The sequence below is a fragment of the Nerophis lumbriciformis genome, linkage group LG27 (genome assembly GCF_033978685.3).
Source record: "Nerophis lumbriciformis linkage group LG27, RoL_Nlum_v2.1, whole genome shotgun sequence".
Classification (NCBI taxonomy): Eukaryota; Metazoa; Chordata; class Actinopteri; order Syngnathiformes; family Syngnathidae; genus Nerophis; species Nerophis lumbriciformis.
Window position 1 is genome coordinate 28,498,822 of NC_084574.2, and position 19,336 is coordinate 28,518,157.

Here is a 19,336-nt window from a genome sequence, read left to right on the forward strand (position 1 = left end):
TCTACCTTGTCTGTATGCACATGTGTCATGTGAGCAAATTGTAATGTTGTAAATTTGATGTATTATTTACTGTTTTTAATGTAACCTTGCTGCTGCCCTTTTGGCCAGGTCTCCCTTGGAAAAGAGATATTTGATCTCAATGGGATTTTACCTGGTTAAATAAAAGCTAAATAAAATTGAAAAAACACTCTGTCCTCCTGTCTATGCCTGCTGTGTGTGTGTGTGTGTGTTACACAAAACATCAATTTCCACACTTCTATTAGCCCCGGGTCCAGTGGACCCGGGGCTAATAGAAGTGTGGAAAGACATCTTATATGTAATAGAAATATGTAGGGGGGGTGTATGGTGTGTGGTCATTAAATATGTATTCTGATAGATGTTCTTCACAGAAAGTGAGCCAAAGTCAGTGAGTCTCAGTTTGAAAAATTAATTAATTGTATAATTTTTCTTTTAATAAAAAATGAAAACGGGTCCCACAGACCCGAACACCACACAAGTTCAACATTTGATTAATATGGGATAAACAATATGATACAGAGTTTATAGTTAATGATCACAGCTTTTGTTTTAGTTAGGGAAGTGATTAAGGTATCCAATTAAAGGTCAGTTGATGCTTTTAGATACATTACAGGCATAACATTACACACATTTTGAAACATCTTCATCAAGGAATGTTTTTTTAACCTTTGTTTATCCAGGACAAGTCCCATTGAGATTAAATATCCTTAATTATATTACATTGTTGAATACCAAAGGGGTGGAGTGTTTGATTTTTGACTATTGGTGTCAACCCAAAAAGTGCAACACATCTGATATGATTGCTAAGTCATTTTAGGGGTAAACAATCAATAACATGTTAGTTTACCTCTCAAACTCATGCGGGTGAAGCCGGTGGCCTTGTTGGATCAGGTTGTCCCAGTGGAGAAGCTCCTCATAAGCGTGGTGCTCGTCCCACCTAGCCGCCATGCTAGCACGTTCTCCTTACGAAGCTTTCACCTGTATTGGAAATGTCTTAAGTCAAAAAAGTGAAAATCATTTGGGTTATATTTTTTAAAAACAAAAAATATGCTGGTATTATGACGTTATTCATTGTATAGCTCGTTGTCTTCGAAACGAGCGAAGGCTAGTGTTTATAGCACTGGCGCATTTCTTTGCTAGCCAGTTGGCTATTATCTGGCACGATTATCTCGGGTCATGTTGCTTTGAACTGCGGCCATTCTTATTTGGTAATGTCCGTCCCTGCAAGGTGTTTACACTCTCCTCTATATGTTCAGGGCTTACCTTGGTCAAAAACCGAGTAAATCAGTTTACACTGCCGACCTTTTTGACGCGGATACCTTTTTGTCGCTTAGCAGTCGGTGACGAGTCGCTGACATTTGACGTCATAAACAGCGTGCTCGTCAGATACATTCTAAACGAAAGATTGTAAATTTAGGAGGATCCGACATAAATTATTTGTCACACAACCTCATTAAACCAATATTTTTACATTTACATGTGCGTATAGAAGTTTAAAAAATAAAATTAAAGAACGATATCTAGTTGGTTTCATTCTAACAATTGAAGATTGAACAAAAATAGCACCCCGAGTTATCTCTCACTGTGATAACATCTTTGACTGCGTATCCGCCATTTCGGAAAGCCAATGGTCAAAATATGACAATAAACGACGATAATCTACACTAACGTTTTACCAATGTCTTGATATCTTCCGATTTTAACGTCGACAGCGTTAACTGCATTTATATTACAGATAGACGACAGACTTAATGTCGTAAGAAAAAATGAGAACGTCGGATTTATACATAAAAAACAATCATAATATTAACAGTTCAAAAAAGGGATGCATTATCTTTGCTTTTATTTTGTTTTACATTGCTACGAATGGCTATTTTGTAATCACAGGAAGTTGTCATCTATCGCCACCTAACCGCCATTCTGATTGATTGAAACTTTTATTAGTAAACTGCACAGTATAGTACATATTCCGTACAATTTACCACTAAATGGTAACACCCGAATACGTTTTTCAACTTGTTTAAGTCGGGGTCCACGTAAATCAATTCATGATAAGTAAATCAATTATTGGTCTGCGCATGCGGCCATCAATTCTTTCAAATTTAAAACTTATTTTGCGACATGAAAGCCAGTCGCAAATTCTTACCCATAGAAAGGAACACTATTTTAATCAATCAATCAAAGTTTATTTACACAGCCCTAAATCACGATCGTCTCAAATGGCTGCACAAGCCACAAAGATCCTCGGCTCAGATCCCACATCAGGGCAAGGAAAAACTCAACCCAATGGGATACACTGGGAAACCTTGGAGGGGACCGCAGATGTGGAGACCCGGGCACCCCCACCCCCTGGGCGACCGGTGCAATGGACGTGGAGTGGATCTACAAACCCTGTTTCCATATGAGTTGGGAAATTGTGTTAGATGTAAATATAAACGGAATACAATGATTTGCAAATCCTTTTCAACCTATATTCAATTGAATGCACTACAAAGACAAGATATTTGATGTTCAAACTCATAAACTTTTTTTTTTTTTTTTTGCAAATAATAATTAACTTAGAATTTCATGGCTGCAACATGTGCCAAAGTAGTTGGGAAACGGCATGTTCACCACTGTGTTACATGGCCTTTCCTTTTAACAACACTTAGTAAACGTTTGGGAACTGAGGAGACACATTTTTTAAGCTTCTCAGGTGGAATTCTTTCCCATTCTTGCTTGATGTACAGTTTAAGTTGTTCAACAGTCCGGGGGTCTCCGTTGTGGTATTTTAGGCTTCATAATGCACCACACATTTTCAATGGGAGACAGGTCTGGACTACAGGCAGGCCAGTCTAGTACCCACACTCTTTTACTATGAAGCCACGTTGATGTAACACATGGCTTGGCATTGTCTTGCTGAAATAAGCAGGGGCGTCCACGGTAACAATGCTTAGATGGCAACATATGTTGCTCCAAAACCTGTATGTACCGTTCAGCATTAATGGCACCTTCACAGATGTGTAAGTTACCCATGTCTTGGGCACTAATACACCCCCATACCAGCACAGATGCTGGCTTTTCAACTTTGCGCCTCTAACAATCCGGATGGTTCTTTTCCTCTTTGGTCCGGAGGACACGACGTCCACAGTTTCCAAAAACAATTTGAAATGTGGACTCGTCAGACCACAGAACACTTTTCCACTTTGTATCAATCCATCTTAGATGAGCTCAGGCCCAGCGAAGCCGACGGCGTTTCTGGGTGTTGTCGATAAACGGTTTTCGCCTTGCAAAGGAGAGTTTTAACTTGCTATTACAGATGTAGCGACCAACTGTAGTTACTGACAGTGGGTTTCTGAAGTGTTCCTGAGCCCATGTGGTGATATCCTTTACACACTGTCACTTGTTGATGCAGTACAGCCTGAGGGATCAAAGGTCACGGGTTTAGCTGCTTACATGCAGTGATTTCTCCAGATTCTCTGAACCCTTTGATGATATTACGGACCGTAGATGGTGAAATCCCTAAATTCCTTGCAATAGCTGGTTGAGAAAGGTTTTTCTTAAACTGTTCAACAATTTGCTCACGCATTTGTTGACAAAGTGGTGACCCTCGCCCCATTCTTGTTTGTGAATGACTGAGCATTTCATGGAATTTACTTTTATATCCAATCATGGCACCCACCTCCCAATTTGCCTGTTCACCTGTGGGATGTTCCAAATAAGTGTTTGATGAGCATTCCTCAACTTTATCAGTATTTATTGCCACCTTTCCCAACTTCTTTGTCACGTGTTGCTGGCATCAAATTCTAAAGTTAATGATTTGCAAAAAAAAAATGTTTATCAGTTTGAACATCAAATATGTTGTCTTTGTAGCATATTCAACTGAATATGGGTTGAAAATAATTTGCAAATCATTGTATTCTGTTTATATTTACATCTAACACAATTTCCCAACTCATATGGAAACAGGGTTTGTAGTTAATAGTGTGAGAGTCCAGTCCATAGTGGGGCCAGCAGGGGATCATCTTGAGTGGAGACAAGTCAGCATCGCAGAAACGTCATCAACTGATGCACAGATGAGTGGTCCACCCCGGGTCCCGACTTTGAACAGCTAGCGCGTCATCTGTGGTCACCTAATAACCTCTCCACGCAGGAGAGGGGGGCAGAGCAGAAGAGAGACGGCAGGTCAACTGGCCTAAAAGGAGGGTCATATTAAAGGCTATAGTGTATACAAATGAGTTTTAAGATGGGACTTAAATGCTTCCATTTTAGAAGATGATGTTATACATTTATTATTGAACCAGCGTTTGCATTACAAAAGGCAGGGCAAGGGATTAAAGAAGTTCATTGCACTACTTGATAAAGTATTACTAATAACTCTCATACAAAATGTACAAATGTTTGTTAAAAATTTCATCATAACAGGCCTTCAAATGGATTTTGGTTACACATACAATGCATCATGTAACTACTACAACACCATATTAACGGTATTTCATAGTAAAAAAAACAAACAGCAATTTGCATGAAAGAAGAAAAAAAGTCAGCAAAATGCAATAAATCATAACTGTTGCAACATTTCTAGGGAAGCCATAAATAGTGGGACTGAGGTAATTGCTAGTGTATCAGGCAACATTAAACAAAACATTTCAAAAACACAAAAGATACATCCAGTCACCTTTAAATACACAGGGTAAAACAAAATAACTCTTTTCCATGGACATGACATGATTGGTACGTAAGAAAACACCTTTCAGTAAACATGATTTTTGATCTACAAAAACGACATTTGCTCCATCCTCATATGGTAACATTGCACTGCAACTGAAATAAAAATCAATTTCCATCAACTCTGATGCACTTTTTGTGTAAGGCCTGCGTTCGGTTGCCATACGGAGACAAATGACGTGTGATTAATAGTGATACGTTACATCACAAATCCTGTCCTGGGTGAATAGGAGTTACATTATAGCATAGGGGAAATGGCCTTGCAGAGATCATAGTTTATGCATGTGGGCTGTTGTGGAAGGGACTCCATACATACAGAAAGAAGCACGCAGGCACACAAAAAGTATATTATTTGCCGTTGCAAAGTCGGTCTCCCCAGCATTCACTCACAGTGCACAATATTTTTGTTACCCCACACAAGCTGATCTCATTCGGAGGAATGCCAGAATACACATACCAAAATAAAAATGAACAGAGTACGTCAACTGAAATACGTCGGGAGGACAGGATGTGCGGTCAGAGGTGGAGATACTTCCAGTACATTTCACTAGAATGGCGCACACAAAATCTTTGGACTGCCATTCCTCCTGTAATGTGTTACGAAAACAGTACAAAATCTTTCAAACAAGTCTTTTCTGTTCGGCGTCTGTGAGTCTGTTGTGCACGCTGTGTTTTCGAAGGCCATTTAATTTTTTTGTAAAGTGTGCGCACACAAGGCAGAGCGGAGTGGAGGGCAAAATATAGTCCAGCTTGCAACTATCAGTAGAAAGTTGTACAGTTCATTGCCATCTGGGATGTGCCACAAAGGAATACCGGTCCAATGTATGTCCTTGACGATGTCCGTTTAGTGCACCCAAAAACAAGTGAAGGATTGTGGGGCGGTGGGATGGTCACTCAGAATCCCGTTGGACCTCCGATGCATCAGCTCGACAAATAGGACAAGTACGGTTAGCCTGGGCCGAAGACAGAATAAACAGATGGGTCACAATTTAAATACTATTGAGAACCTTATCATAATTTTTCAATTGTGTCAAGCTTGTTGTTGACTAGCACTTGCTCCAAATAAAGAGTATATTCTGCTTTAGGATATTGTATGTCTTTATTACCTACCCTGCTCTGTAGGGGTGTTACGATACAACTTTTTCCCCTTCCGATAGCCATATCAGAGTCAGAGCCTTGAGTGTTGGCCTATACCAATATTAATCCGATATATCAGCAGGAATCATAATACATACTTTTATTATTTTGTCGTGTGGATTGTTGGAAAAGGTTAGATCAAGTAAAATTAGTCAAACAGATAAAAATGGGTAAAAAACACTAACCTAACAGCATAAAAGTACATACTTTATGGTGTGGTGTGTAATGTTAAAACAGGCTTGATCAAGTGAAATTACTCACAGAACAATGTCTAGTAACAATTACTTTCATCCTATTGATTTTTTGAACGTTGATGTTCCAGGTAATCTTATTTTCAGTGAATGTATAGGATAGGCAAATATAAGCCTTGGTTTCAGCCTATTCCTTTTCGGTCATTCTTTTTCTTTTCTTTTTGTGTAAATGTGTATGGTTGTTAAATATGTCTAATCTGTACTGTTAAATTGATCACACAAAATGGTTGATTATATGACCGAAATGAAGTCATTTCATTCATTCCACTAACTTTATGACAGATTTATGGTTTTAAAGTGGAGTGATAATTTGTTTTGACGACACAAGTAGTCATAATAATTCATAAAGACCATGAAGCAGTAAGTTGAATGATGCGGACACGTTTGTTACTGAATACTTTCCAATACGCTTCTGCCTTGTATGTGTAAGTAATAAGCAACTATAATTATTCCATGCAAATGTGGTGTTTTAGACTGCAAAATTGCTTAAGAACTCTTATTATGTTTGTTTAGCTTGCATGCTATTGTGTATCTGTTAGCTCCTACTAGCCTATAGCCTACTATGTTTATCTTTTTAAAATGACTTTACTAAAAAAAAAATAAAACATGAAAAGATCAACCAGCTTATTAGAGGACATTTAAATGCTAAATGGCTGTATAGCTTTGCACAAGTAAACACGTTGCAGGGCTGCTTATATAAAAGATTTTAGAAGCAAGCAGACAATAATTGTTTTATTTTAATAATTTTTTTTAATTGGACTGATATACAATAATGGATCGGGACACCCCAACTGGTCTACACTAACACAATTACACTAAGGTTAGCTCCCTTACAATTGCACCACGGCATGTACATTACTCATCTCATTCTTAGTGTCTCGTGTTGGATGGAAACAAGAAGTTGGAATATTTTAAGCGCATAAAAATTCCAACTCACCTTAAGCCACTTGTCTACACATTTGGCATGGAACTCATGATTACAGGGTAGGACTCTTAAAAGCTGGCGAGACTCAAAGTCACACATACAAACCACACACCTGGAAAATAAAGTTGGAACCATGTTACACAATAATAATAAGAGTTTTTCAGCACAAGTACATGACTTTGAGGTACTCACAGTGTTTGCTCAGACTGATGGTTGTTGGGGTTGAACCTGTAAGATGGGAGCTGTTCTATATCTGCCTTAGTTAAGCCACGAGGCTTGGCCTCTCCAAGACGCTCAGCAAGGTTCAGCAAGGCCTGGAAGGTTTACATACAGAGGGTCAATGTTTTGAACAATCCATGAATGAACCACTCCCTTTCCACAAATAACATGGCTTTTTGGTGTGGATTTTCAATTCAATTGTCATTACAAAACAAGTTTTAGTGATTGCCAAACTACCTCATAGTTCTCCACCTCTCCGTCGTCCACATCCAGCTCAAGACTGATAGTGGGAGCTACATTTGGTGGGACAGGGAGCATGGACCTGGTTGAAAAGAGGAATAATGTCATTGTTTTCTTGATAACTTCCACTGCATGGTTGCAACAGAATAAGGTTACTTACAAGAAGTAAGGCAAAAAGCTGGGGTGGTAGCTTGAAGGTGGCACAGTCTGCTGGGAGCGGTAGCGCCGGCTGGTGAATCGTCGAGGCAAGAAGTGGGGATAGGGCTGAGAAAGATGGGAGAGAGAGAGAAAGTGGATTCCTCATGATTTTGAACCGCACAGATTACTGCTGACATAACATAACTTAATGTACTCACCATTGTGAAGAGCTCCTGTGACAGGGGGTCATGGTGTGAAAGAAAGTGGAGTGGTGTTGAGGGTGGGAGGGCAGTGGGAGGCTGGTGGTGATGATGATGGTGGTGGTGATGGCCGTAGCCGAAACCTCCACCTACCGACAGCTGCTCTCCCAGAAGTTCGACCTCATTTTCAATCCTCTGTAACGGCTTAGGAACAAAAATGTATATCAATACTTGCAAGGGAAGACACAAATCAACATTAAATAATAGATAAATGTATTACCGATCGTGGCTGTTGGGTCTGGAAAGGCAAGAACTGGCCATGGGTGTGAATGTGTGGCGGGTGATGGGAGAGATGAGGTGGAGGGGGAAGAAGGAACTGAGGGTCGCTGGACAGCAGAGAAGGAAAGGCATAGGGCACTGGCAAATGTTGCATTGAACATGCCTGCAGCATCTGAACAAGGAGGCATAAAACAATAAATGAATGTGTTAGTGGGAGATCCTTCTGTACCACATTTTGCCACAAGGTGGCACAAACGTCAAACAAAACCCTTGCAATTGCACGTTCTGTAAGTGGCAACAGTATTGCTGAGTTGCAACCACGTGACCTTGAGGCCTTGAGACATGCTCTGATGAAAGGCAAACATTCAACATTGCTACTGTTTATTTACCTTTAACAGCGCATATGTGGGCGTATTTTAAAGGTTTAGTGGTGAATATAAAATATATTATTTGTACTTATATCAAGAAATAGCTGTATGTGATGGAGTGGATCCATACACTCTTGGAAGAAATACTTTTCTCAAGGATTAAATAATTTAACATTGCAAAAGTGGACCGTACAAGCCTTTTGGACCACCAAACTTAATTCTGCAAGCACAAAGGTTTCTTTGGGTCCACAAATTAAGCCATGAAAGACAAAACTGGACTTATAAATCAGTAAGTAACATATTTGATGACGTTAACGAGTGCCGCCATTGCCGTGTGCTCATTATCAATGTTGTCAGGTAATTCACTTGTATAAGTTTCATTATTGCAGTTAATCTCCTGTTGCAAGTTATACATGTTGCAGTTTTCTGTAATTTAGTGTCTCAGTTGTTTCAAGGATGTGAAGTTAATGTGTTGTCTTAATGTTTAGCTACTTCCCTGAACAATGTTTAGTTTCCAACAATATTCAGCGATATCAAGATACAGTACCGGTATGTTGTTTCTATGGAATACGCAGCCTACGAGCGGATTTATTAAACTAGTTTATTAATACTCTTTGGCGATGTTTTCTTGATGCATATGTGCTACAAAAATAACTGTGTGGAATGCAGACGTTTCCTACTGGAAACTGGTCCTATGTAAATACATAGGAAATAAAGCAATCAATTAAATTATAATCAATCAATCAATCAATCAATCTTTATTTATATAGCCCTAAATCACAAGTGTCTCAAAGGGCTGCACAAGCCACAACGACATCCTCGGTACAAAGCCCACATACGGGCAAGGAAAAACTCACCCCAGTGGGACGTCGATGTGAATGACTATGAGAAACCTTGGAGAGGACCGCATATGTGGGTAACCCCCCCCCTCTAGGGGAGACCGAAAGCAATGGATGTCGAGTGGGTCTGACATAATATTGTGAGAGTCCAGTCCATAGTGGATCCAACATAATAGTACCGGTAAGATAAACTTAATACACTAATAAACTTCTACAGCCTATTTTAAGTTCATACAGACGTTGACAAAGTGGTCACCGCAAACGCAATCGTATTGTTGACTCGGCTCGACTCGACAAGAAGCAACATTTATCTGCAGTTTTTGTCTGTTAACACATGTTTTCCCTTTGTGATGGCCTATCTTATGAACTCAGAAATAAATGAATCCCTATTGAAACCATTTCCACAGGCGAGAACAGTACATGTATGCTGCATTTTCACTCTGCTTTCAATTGACTATTGCCTAGGCGTATTTACCCACCATGTGCTCAATTCCGAGGCGTCACGTGCAACCCAACAATTGCAGACTTAATTTCTCCTAAAGAAACAGCCCACACACTCCCACAGTCAAACTGTGCTCTCACCGGGTGGTAGTGCTGTCCAGTGCTGAAGACCACACTGCAGGCAGGAACTTGTTGTTGTGTAGAGCAGTTGGGGGGAAGGTGACCGTTACACAGCGGTGCTGCAATGCCGTGAGGAGCGACTGGGGTCACAGTATAGGAGACAGGTACACTGCCCTGCTGGAGCTGAAGATAAGCCATGTAACGGTTAACACATGCACACACACTCACGCACACACACATAGTTGTACCATACCTGTTCATGCAAGTCTAAGACCATGGCCTCTTGCTGTGACGTTGCGTGATGCTGCTGCTGGTGATGACTATGGTGGTGATGGTGGTGATGTGCAGCTGGATGCAGTAGCCGTGGGGACATGGTGGGAGGATGGAAAGCTCGGAGATCCTCTGAACCAGTTCCAGGTGTGGGGGGTTGACTGTAGGTGCTGGGAGTGTGCGTGGGGTAGAGTGAAGGATGTGGGTTGTGGTGTAAGTTTTCGTCCTGGAGATCCGATGGGGACAGGCGGGGTGTGGGTCCTTGCGGAGAGGACTGATGAGGAGGCAAGTGGCGAGAAGGTCTCGACATGCGGCCGCGCGGACGCCTGGCGGGGGGGCTGAAAGAGGGATAAAGGGTTTATATTTAGGGATCATATATGCCAACATTTAGCAGTAGGAATAAGTGGAAGAAGTCTGTAAAACGGTACCTGCGCCTGTGGCGAGCAGGCGTAAGAGATCGCTCTTGGTTGTACTGTGCGTGGGGGTGAGACACTCTCCTGCTTGGAGGTCCTGACTCCCAGGGGCGGATGGGGGGAGAAGGGGTGGATGGTGGCGGGGTGGAAGAGGTTAGCTGTTCTAAGACAGCCTGACTGGACAGCCTCTGGCGCTTTGGACTGGGGCTTTCCTCACTCTGTGTAAGGAGGGGCGGAAAATGGAGGAGAGTGAGAAAGGGGGATGAAGAGGGTGCTGTTAGTGACCATGGCGCTCCAATCAAATCAATATCACTGTGCTCTCCTATCTCTCTGGCCAACAATCCATACAACTGCTTGACACTAAATATCTTTGTGACTCATGGTATTTCCTGTATGTGCACACCTCTATGTTGGTTTGTTATCGGAGTGTATGTGCGTTTGTGTGCGTGGGCACATTACACCACAAGTGTTCAGACGCCCTCGGGGTTCGGAGTCACTTCCTCTAGCAGTGAGTAAATGCAAGAGGCAAGACAGTCTCTCACAGGCCCATAAGGGAGTCATTCATACATACACACGCCCAACTTGACGTCTCAACTTTCTCAAAGAGCAGATAAAGACACGCGCGCGCACACACACACACACACACACACACACACACACACACACACACACACACACACACACACAAGTAGTCATCCAGGTGGAGAGTACAGATTCTCAGTCAGCACTATCAAGTCATCGGTGACTCATGTCCCTTACTATAAGGCCAATGACTCTCACACTTGGTGGCGCAACACTGACTCAAGCTCATGTGTCAGCACTTAGACATCCCTCCAGTACATGTGCTCGGCAGCATGGAGGAGAAATAGTGAAGTACTGCCAACTTTTAGACACAATTCAAATTCCCAGAAAATACTCATGGAACAGTTTGAACCACTGTCAAGTTTGTCATGCATGGGATTGTGAGCTCAGTTCAGCATCAAATAATTATTTAACCCTGTGTGTTTTTGCTTTTTTTTGTCTATTTGAGGCGGTTGTTTAACCAAATGAATCAATCTCAACATTAGCGAGAGAACATGAAGAGATAAGAGAAGTACACACCAGAAGTTAGGTAATGTAAAAGCACTTGCAGTGAAACTCTAGCCACGCTTGTTACCAATGTATCATTACAGGGCCTTTTGAAATGTATAGTAAGTTTCTTTCAATAAACTGTGTACAGAGTAAATCTGCATTCTTTTCCAAACGCTTGCATTGCACATCCTCTTCCCTCTATTGTGACTGGTCAAGGGTCTAGAGTGGACTCTAAGTTAATCTCTTGATATAGAGTGTCCACATCGTGTACGAAGAATGGCTTACAATGTTTTAAACATGTACATAAGTCTGAAAAGTTACAAATGTAGAATATAACTTCTTAAAGATAGCACCTGATTGTTTTACTAGACCTTTTAACATATACACCTTTGCAAAACACCTTTATTTATTTTATTCTTATAACGTTTTAATATTAACAGTGGTTAGCTTGCTATTATTTTCCAATTTTATGTCTGTTGGTAAGTGTAAATGTAAAAATTGCCCTTACAGTTCCAAAATTTTAACAAATCAATGACCAACCAGCATCCTGCAAAGTATTGTGTTCAAGATTCCACTGTAGTTTGAGTGCACCAGGTGTCACAAGTTTTATCACCTGAAGTGACAAGAAAAATGTGGGCTGGCAACTTTGACATATACACTGCACCACCACTTCCCCAACCCCTGCTTCCACCTACCCTCTTATGGGAGAGACACGCTGGTAAAGTGTGATAAAAAATTACTCAGCGGCTGTGACTTTTAACACACACATGCACAAAACTCTACAACCTTGAGAGTGGTGTGATAGCAAAAAGGAAACAGCTGGAGAACAGGCTTTAGAAACAGAAAGACGCACACGCACACACGGTTATGGAAACGCCTGCAGACATACAGTCACACATGGACAGCTGCCACTGTTTTGTGTTCTACAGCCTATAAAGAACAATACCTACTGAACCGGCTTGGAGGCCCACCGTGCTGTTCGAACAAGCCTGAACTGGACATATTTTCACTCGAGAGTCAAAGATGCCACAGCTTTGTGACTCTTAGCCACAAGTTGCATTGGAAGATAGCTGAGCTTGACCAGTTTTCAGCCAATGTAGATAGTAAATATTTATAGTAGTTAAAAATCGTCATGAATCAAAAAGATTGGAAGACACTGGCACAAAACATGCAAAAAGCATGATTATGTAACTGGAAACCAGTTGTCTCAGATGGAAACTTAAAGGAATTAACGGAAGGGCACCACCAGGAGTGGAGCCTGCGGCTTAATTTGACCCAACACGGGGAACTTTACCTGGCCCGGACACGGAAAGATTGACAGATTGATGTTTTTTCTTGCAAGGCCCTAACCACATACGCTAGTCTCCATGGAGAATCATGGCTCCGCTCTTTAAAGGGGAACATTATCACCAGACCTATGTAAGCGTCAATATATACCTTGATGTTGCAGAAAAAAATACCTTTTTTTTTAACCGATTTCCGAACTCTAAATGGGTGAATTTTGGCTAATTAAACGCCTTTCTATTATTCGCTCTCGGAGCAATTACGTCACAACGTGACGTCACATCGGAAGGCAATCCGCCATTTTCTCACTTTCGTCGATGTGTTGTCGGAGGGTGTAACAACACGAACAGGGACGGATTCAAGTTGCACCAGTGGCCCAAAGATGCGAAAGTGGCAAGAAATTGGACAAAATTTGTTCAAAATACGAGGCTGTGGGGAAAGCCGACGAAATGGTCAGTCGTTTGTTCCGCACACTTTACCGACGGAAGCTATGCTACGACAGAGATGGCAAGAATGTGTGGATATCCTGCGACACTCAAACCAGATGCTGACATCAACTCCAAAACTGGACAGATTAGCTTTCAGGAAAAGAGAGCGGATGAGGGTATGTCTACAGAATATATTAATTGATGAAAACTTTATTCATTACTCGCGGTTTTAAGTAAATTATTATACATAAACTGTGTTTGCCAATAATTTAGCTTAAAAACATAAATTTTTTTCAATCATTCGAGTACATTCGGGTAGTCTTGTGTAATGCAGTATTTTGTGTCTATTTAGGTATGATTAACCTGAGTGCTGTAATCGTGGAAAAATATATGTTCTTAGCGCGCCTGAAATGGGCTGTCTGCACTCTCAAAGTGCATGTTGTTGCCAAATGTATTTTATATGGTGTAAACCTAGTTCATAGTTGTTAGTTTCCTTTAATGCCAAACAAACACATACCAATCGTTGGTTAGAAGGCGATCGCCGAATTCGTCCTCGCTTTCTCCCGTGTCGCTTTCGTCGGTTTCGCTTGCATACGGTTCAAACCGATATGGCTCAATAGCTTCAGTTTCTTCTTCAATTTCGTTTTCACTACCTGCCTCCACACTACAACCATCCGTTTCAATACATGCGTAATCTGTTGAATCGCTTAAGCCGCTGAAATCATAGTCTGAATCCGAGCTAATGTCGCTATACCTTGTTGTTCGTTCCGCCATGTTTGTATTGGCATCACTGTGTGACGTCACAGGAAAATGGGCGGGTGTATATAACGATGGTTAAAATCAGGCACTTTGAAGCTTTTTTAGGGATATTGCGTGATGGGTAAAATTTTGAAAAAAACTTCGAAAAATAAAATAAGCCACTGGGAACTGATTTTTAATGGTTTTAACCCTTCTGAAATTGTGATAATGTTCCCCTTTAACATTAAAGGGGACATGTAATGATTCTAATCTACATTTACCACCTTTCTTGCAGTCTACATAATATGTATTGGATATACTTTGGTGTAAATTTAGCGAAAATTACGCTTTACAATCATATTTATAACCCTCTTTTGTGAGTCTTTATGCAAACGGACCGTGTTGGGGAGGCGTTCCCAAATTGCAAATGAAACTCTTCTCACTCCACCCTCTACAAGTGTCATAATTTATCTTTTGAAAATATACACTGTTAAATACAGTACAGGCCAAAGTTTGGACACACCTTCTCATTCAATCCATTGTCTTTATTTTCATGACTATTTACATTGTAGATTGTCACTGAAGTCATCAAAACTATGAATGAACACATGTGGAGTTATGTACTTAACAAGAAAAGGTGAAATAACTGAAAACATGTTTTATATTCTAGTTTCTTCAAAATAACCACCCTTTGCTCTGATTACTACTTTGCACACTCGTGGCATTCTCTCGATGAGCTTCAAGCACACATGTGAAGTGAAAACCATTTCAGGTGACTACCTCTTGAATGAGAAGGTGTGTCCAAACTTTTGATGTCCAAACTTTTGGCCTGTACTGGATATGTCTTGAAAACAAACATCACCATTATTTTTTTTCAGTCACGGTCGAAAATAAACCTCATAAACAATATATATATAATAAAGATTCGATGGTCACAACATGCTGTACTGTCCTCTTACTTCATTAGCGGCACACATAGCAAAACATGGCTGATGCTAATGCTCACGAGAGCATGATGTTCGCTCGAAAGAAAAGTGTTGTCAGTACTTTGGTTTTGAGACAACAGGCGTGGAGCAAATGACTGCATGCTGCAAAGTTTGTTTCAAAAAGGCCGCACCACAACAAACTTGTTCCAGCATCTAAAACCGAAGTCTCGAGCCAAGTGCGGGAAATACAACTCTTTACGAGGCGAACAACAACAGACAAACTACCGACTTAACATGCAGCTTACTTAGGTGGGATCATTTACACAAGGTATGTACGATGAGAACGAAGCACAATGCATAAAGCAATCACTAAAGCAGTTGCTCTGCACACCAGCAAGATGTGAGAATGAAAAAGGCTGCGTTTACTTTATCCACTTACTGAAACAAACTATAATCCTTTTATGTTTTACTTTATTTATTTGGATACAATGTATAATACAATATTTTGATTTACAGAAGTATGTTATTTAAGATAGAAGTTTGAACTTCATTGATCTCAATGTTGGAGATTATTTGAATGCAATGTGCAATGCTACATTTTTGTAAACAACTTATATCTGGCCTAAAAAGAACAACATTATACAAATTAGAATTTTGGTAGTATTTTAGCTTCAAACTGAATGAGCAAGATGAGCCCATTAACTAGGACGAACAAGCCAGTATGCCAAATTTGGGGAAAAATTATGGCAACAATGAAATACAAAACAATTAATTTGACCCAGTTTTTCCAATGAGGGGAAAAACTGCAATTCAAGATGTTCAATATCTATGGAAGTGCAAATTTTGCTAACAGAGATTGAGAGTCAGTTTTATTTTTATAGTTTGTTTACTTAGCCAGGATATGTTAAAGTTATTGACCTTCCAATTATGGTAAATGGGTTACATTTGTATAGCGCTTTTCTACCTTTAAGGTACTCAAAGCGCTTAGACACTATTTACACACACACACACACACACACACACACACACACACACACACACACACACACACACACACACACACACACACACACACACACACACACACACACACACACACACACACTGATGGCGGGAGCTGCCATGCAAGGCCCTAACCACGACCCATCAGGAGCAAGGGTGAAGTGTCTTGCTCAAGGACACAACGGACGTGACAAGGATGGTGGAAGCCCGGGATGTAACCAGGAACCCTCAGGTTGCTGGCACAGCCGCTCTATCAACTGAGCCACGCCATCCCAATGGTAAGAAATATCAAACAAGAATTTGAAGTCCATTGTGTTACTTGTATTATTATTCATTTTGATTACATTAGTGCTTAATTTGGTCCTAATTAATGTTGACAATAACATTGTTTATCAGCAATAAATTGATTACAGCCCATTTCTAATGGGAGGCACAGAGCGTTTGGCTGATCAGGTTATCTTAAGCAGTAATCGCTTACGCACACACTCGTACGCACGTTTTTGACATGACATGTGGGTGGGAACTTCACAGTGTAGCGTGAAAACTGGAAAAAAAAAACTAACTTTTTTGGTGAAATGTAAACGTCAGTGTAAGCAGCTTTGATGAGACAAGAAACAAGAGGACTTTTTGACAAGTGGGGCTAACCTTAGCCTGCAAAGCAATTATTAAAACCCAATGCATGCCTTATCAGTTTATTTTCTGGCAAAATAACTTCTTTACAATATCCTTCTTTAAAGTTCTTCAATACTTTTAACATAATACCAGGCACCCAAAAACAGCACTTTTTTGTGACAGCAGTGAGGAAAAAAATAAAAATAAAAAATATATATATAATACAGTGTGAAGCAATGAGGGAGAGGACCAGGCTGCCATTGGTGTTGCTTGGTGTAGGTGGAGATGTGTAGTTCTGTAGTGGGTGGCATCTCCAATGACAGAAGAAAATAATAAATGACATTGGCACATTTTGTTTGTGTTGGTTTTGTTGCTCATTTAAAAATACTGCATAATCTTAGTTTCCAGTGCCAGGGAATAGAAACAGAGTGTAAGTCTTAAGGAACAAACTCACCCCTTTTTCTATTTATTCTTCTTGTACTGTGCATGTGTAAAGATGTGGAACATATGTAGCATAATCCCACAAGGTTCTACAGTATCTTGAGCTACATGTCCTGGGTACCGTTCCTAGAGAGAGTAGAATGCTCTTCTTCAGTGGCGGTTTTATATTCTGAAAGTCGGCATTATCCATTTATTAGGCACACTGTTGGAAAACGTAAGTACTCTTGCTGTCAGCCTTCTAATTTCTCCGCTAAAAGCATTGAGTGGAACCTCTAAAACAAAACAAAAAATAGTCCACATGATTCATTAGAAAACATTTAAACTAGTTAAAGGGCACATATATACAATTTTTTTTTTTTTGCTTATATATTTTTTTATTGTTTCTCCTGGTCAACTCATACATTTGTGCAGTCACTTCTTGCCAGAGAAATTTCCACGCTCAATCCTAACTGTCCAATTGCCCAATGAGTAAACTCGGTAGCAGCCAGGAATGATAAGTCAGATAAGCACACTCAGGAAATTAATAGAAAAACAATAAAGCAGAATATTGATAACAGTGCCCTGTGCTTTTAAATAAAAACAAAACCTCCTACACTCCATTAAATAAGTCAAGTTAAAAGGTATCTTTGCTGACAAGGGGTAATGTCATAAGTTTATAGTATTTTAACAAAATGAGCCCCCCCCCCCCCTATTTTTTATCACCAGTCTAGGGTGTGGGGTGGTTGTATAGGATATACTGAATTAAAAAATGGATGTATGGAATTATATGGATGTGTTCCAATTAGAGATGATACGATCAGGGATTTAGGCTGCCGACTCCAATACAATCGATCGATAGGTAGATAGACCGATATCAACAGCAATCACATGGATTAACAGCTTTTCCTGTATAGAATGTAACTGTTTGAGCAAAACAACATCAATCGAACACAATAACTTAAAAGCGCTACCACTTTGGTAAATGGACAAGCAGTAAAAAAAATGGATGGATGACATTAAAAAAAACAAAAAAAAGATTTTGAGACAATAAACATTTGACGTAATCACGCTTGTGTCGACCATATACTATATTTATATTACACTATATCTATACTATATCCTTAGTATCCGTACACCACCCATTTATGGATCAAGCCACCCTCACCTTACATACTGTATGCCTGGTCGCTACTTAAACACCAGAACATTGCTTTATTATCCTCTCTCTAGACCAGTGGTATCAAACTCACGGCCCACGAGACAATATATTGTGGCCCCCACCTTAATATGAAAGTTTAATATTAGTGCGGCCTGTGAGTTTTATATGAAGTGTGCGGAGCTGAAAGGGTGGGGTATGTGGTTCTCAGGGGCGGGACATCAACCACGTTTGATGCAAGCAGAGAAACATTTCTCAACGAGTGAAAGTGACAGCAGCGTTGCCATGGAGAGTTTTCTTCCGTGCCTGGCTGGCTGCCTTGTTTCTATTTTGCACACGCGGACATTAGTCCCAGCGTGCTGCGCTCACAACACTTCCAAAATAAAAACTTTTTCAAGTTGCTGCCGAACCAAGCAGGACATTATATCTGCTATTTGTCTCTCTCTGACAAAATAAATCAAAGTGATGCGTTCGCGGCGGGATAAAAGAATAGTAAGTAACTCAGTGTATCTTAATGTAGTCTGCATTCACATAGCAACACCTGTCCGTCGGCAGTAACAGTCCCCGGTAACCTGGACCAATTATATCGCACCGTTATTTGTGGGTCATTATATTTAATTAGCATCGCGCTATTTGCATTGTCTCACACAAAGAACACTGCAGTACATATATTCCTAAATGATGTCTTTTTTTAAAGTTAAAGTTAAAGTTAAAGTACCAATGATTGTCACACACACACTAGGTGTGGCGAAATTATTCTCTGCATTTAACCCATCACCCTTGATCACCCCCTGGGAGGTGAGGGGAGCAGTGGGCAGCAGCGGTGGCCGCGCCCGGGAATCATTTTTGGTGATTTAACCCCCAATTCCAACCAATTCCAACCCTTGATACTGAGTGCCAAGCAGGGAGGTAATGGGTCCCATTTTTATAGTCTTTGGTATGACTCGGCCGGGGTTTGAACCCACAACCTACCGATCTCAGGGCGGACACTCTAACCACTAGGCCACTGAGTAGGTAGGTTTTTGTCTCTATGGCTACGTTTACAACAACAACAACACTCCATGAGCAGTCGCCTATTTGCGCTGGCTCTCTCGGTACATTGTACCATCTACAAATGCCATGGTGTTCATGTCA

At 40.5% G+C, this 19,336-nt stretch overlaps 2 protein-coding genes across 4 annotated transcripts in view; both read right to left on the bottom strand.

Moving 5' to 3' along the window:
* The window catches only part of LOC133624555 (interleukin enhancer-binding factor 3-like), a 38,532-nt gene extending 37,122 nt beyond the window's left edge, over positions 1-1,410 (bottom strand). The window contains exons 1-2 of one of the 3 annotated variants that reach the window (XM_061988213.1): positions 1,282-1,410; positions 866-1,011 (exon numbers count right to left, since the gene is read on the bottom strand). In XM_061988213.1, the coding sequence (XP_061844197.1) occupies positions 866-966 (101 nt within the window). In that variant the 5' untranslated portion in view covers positions 967-1,011; positions 1,282-1,410. The remainder of the gene's footprint in view (positions 1-865; positions 1,012-1,281) is intronic. The other 2 variants (XM_061988215.1, XM_061988216.1) reach the window with 2 other exon arrangements.
* A 2,859-nt stretch (positions 1,411-4,269) lies between these two features.
* The window catches only part of rnf38 (ring finger protein 38), a 48,177-nt gene continuing 33,110 nt past the window's right edge, over positions 4,270-19,336 (bottom strand). The window contains exons 4-13 of the mRNA XM_061988227.2: positions 10,581-10,783; positions 10,136-10,490; positions 9,904-10,065; positions 8,116-8,286; positions 7,854-8,039; positions 7,658-7,761; positions 7,495-7,579; positions 7,231-7,352; positions 7,051-7,150; positions 4,270-5,678 (exon numbers count right to left, since the gene is read on the bottom strand). Of these exons, the coding sequence (XP_061844211.1) occupies positions 5,616-5,678; positions 7,051-7,150; positions 7,231-7,352; positions 7,495-7,579; positions 7,658-7,761; positions 7,854-8,039; positions 8,116-8,286; positions 9,904-10,065; positions 10,136-10,490; positions 10,581-10,783 (1,551 nt within the window). The 3' untranslated portion in view covers positions 4,270-5,615. The remainder of the gene's footprint in view (positions 5,679-7,050; positions 7,151-7,230; positions 7,353-7,494; positions 7,580-7,657; positions 7,762-7,853; positions 8,040-8,115; positions 8,287-9,903; positions 10,066-10,135; positions 10,491-10,580; positions 10,784-19,336) is intronic.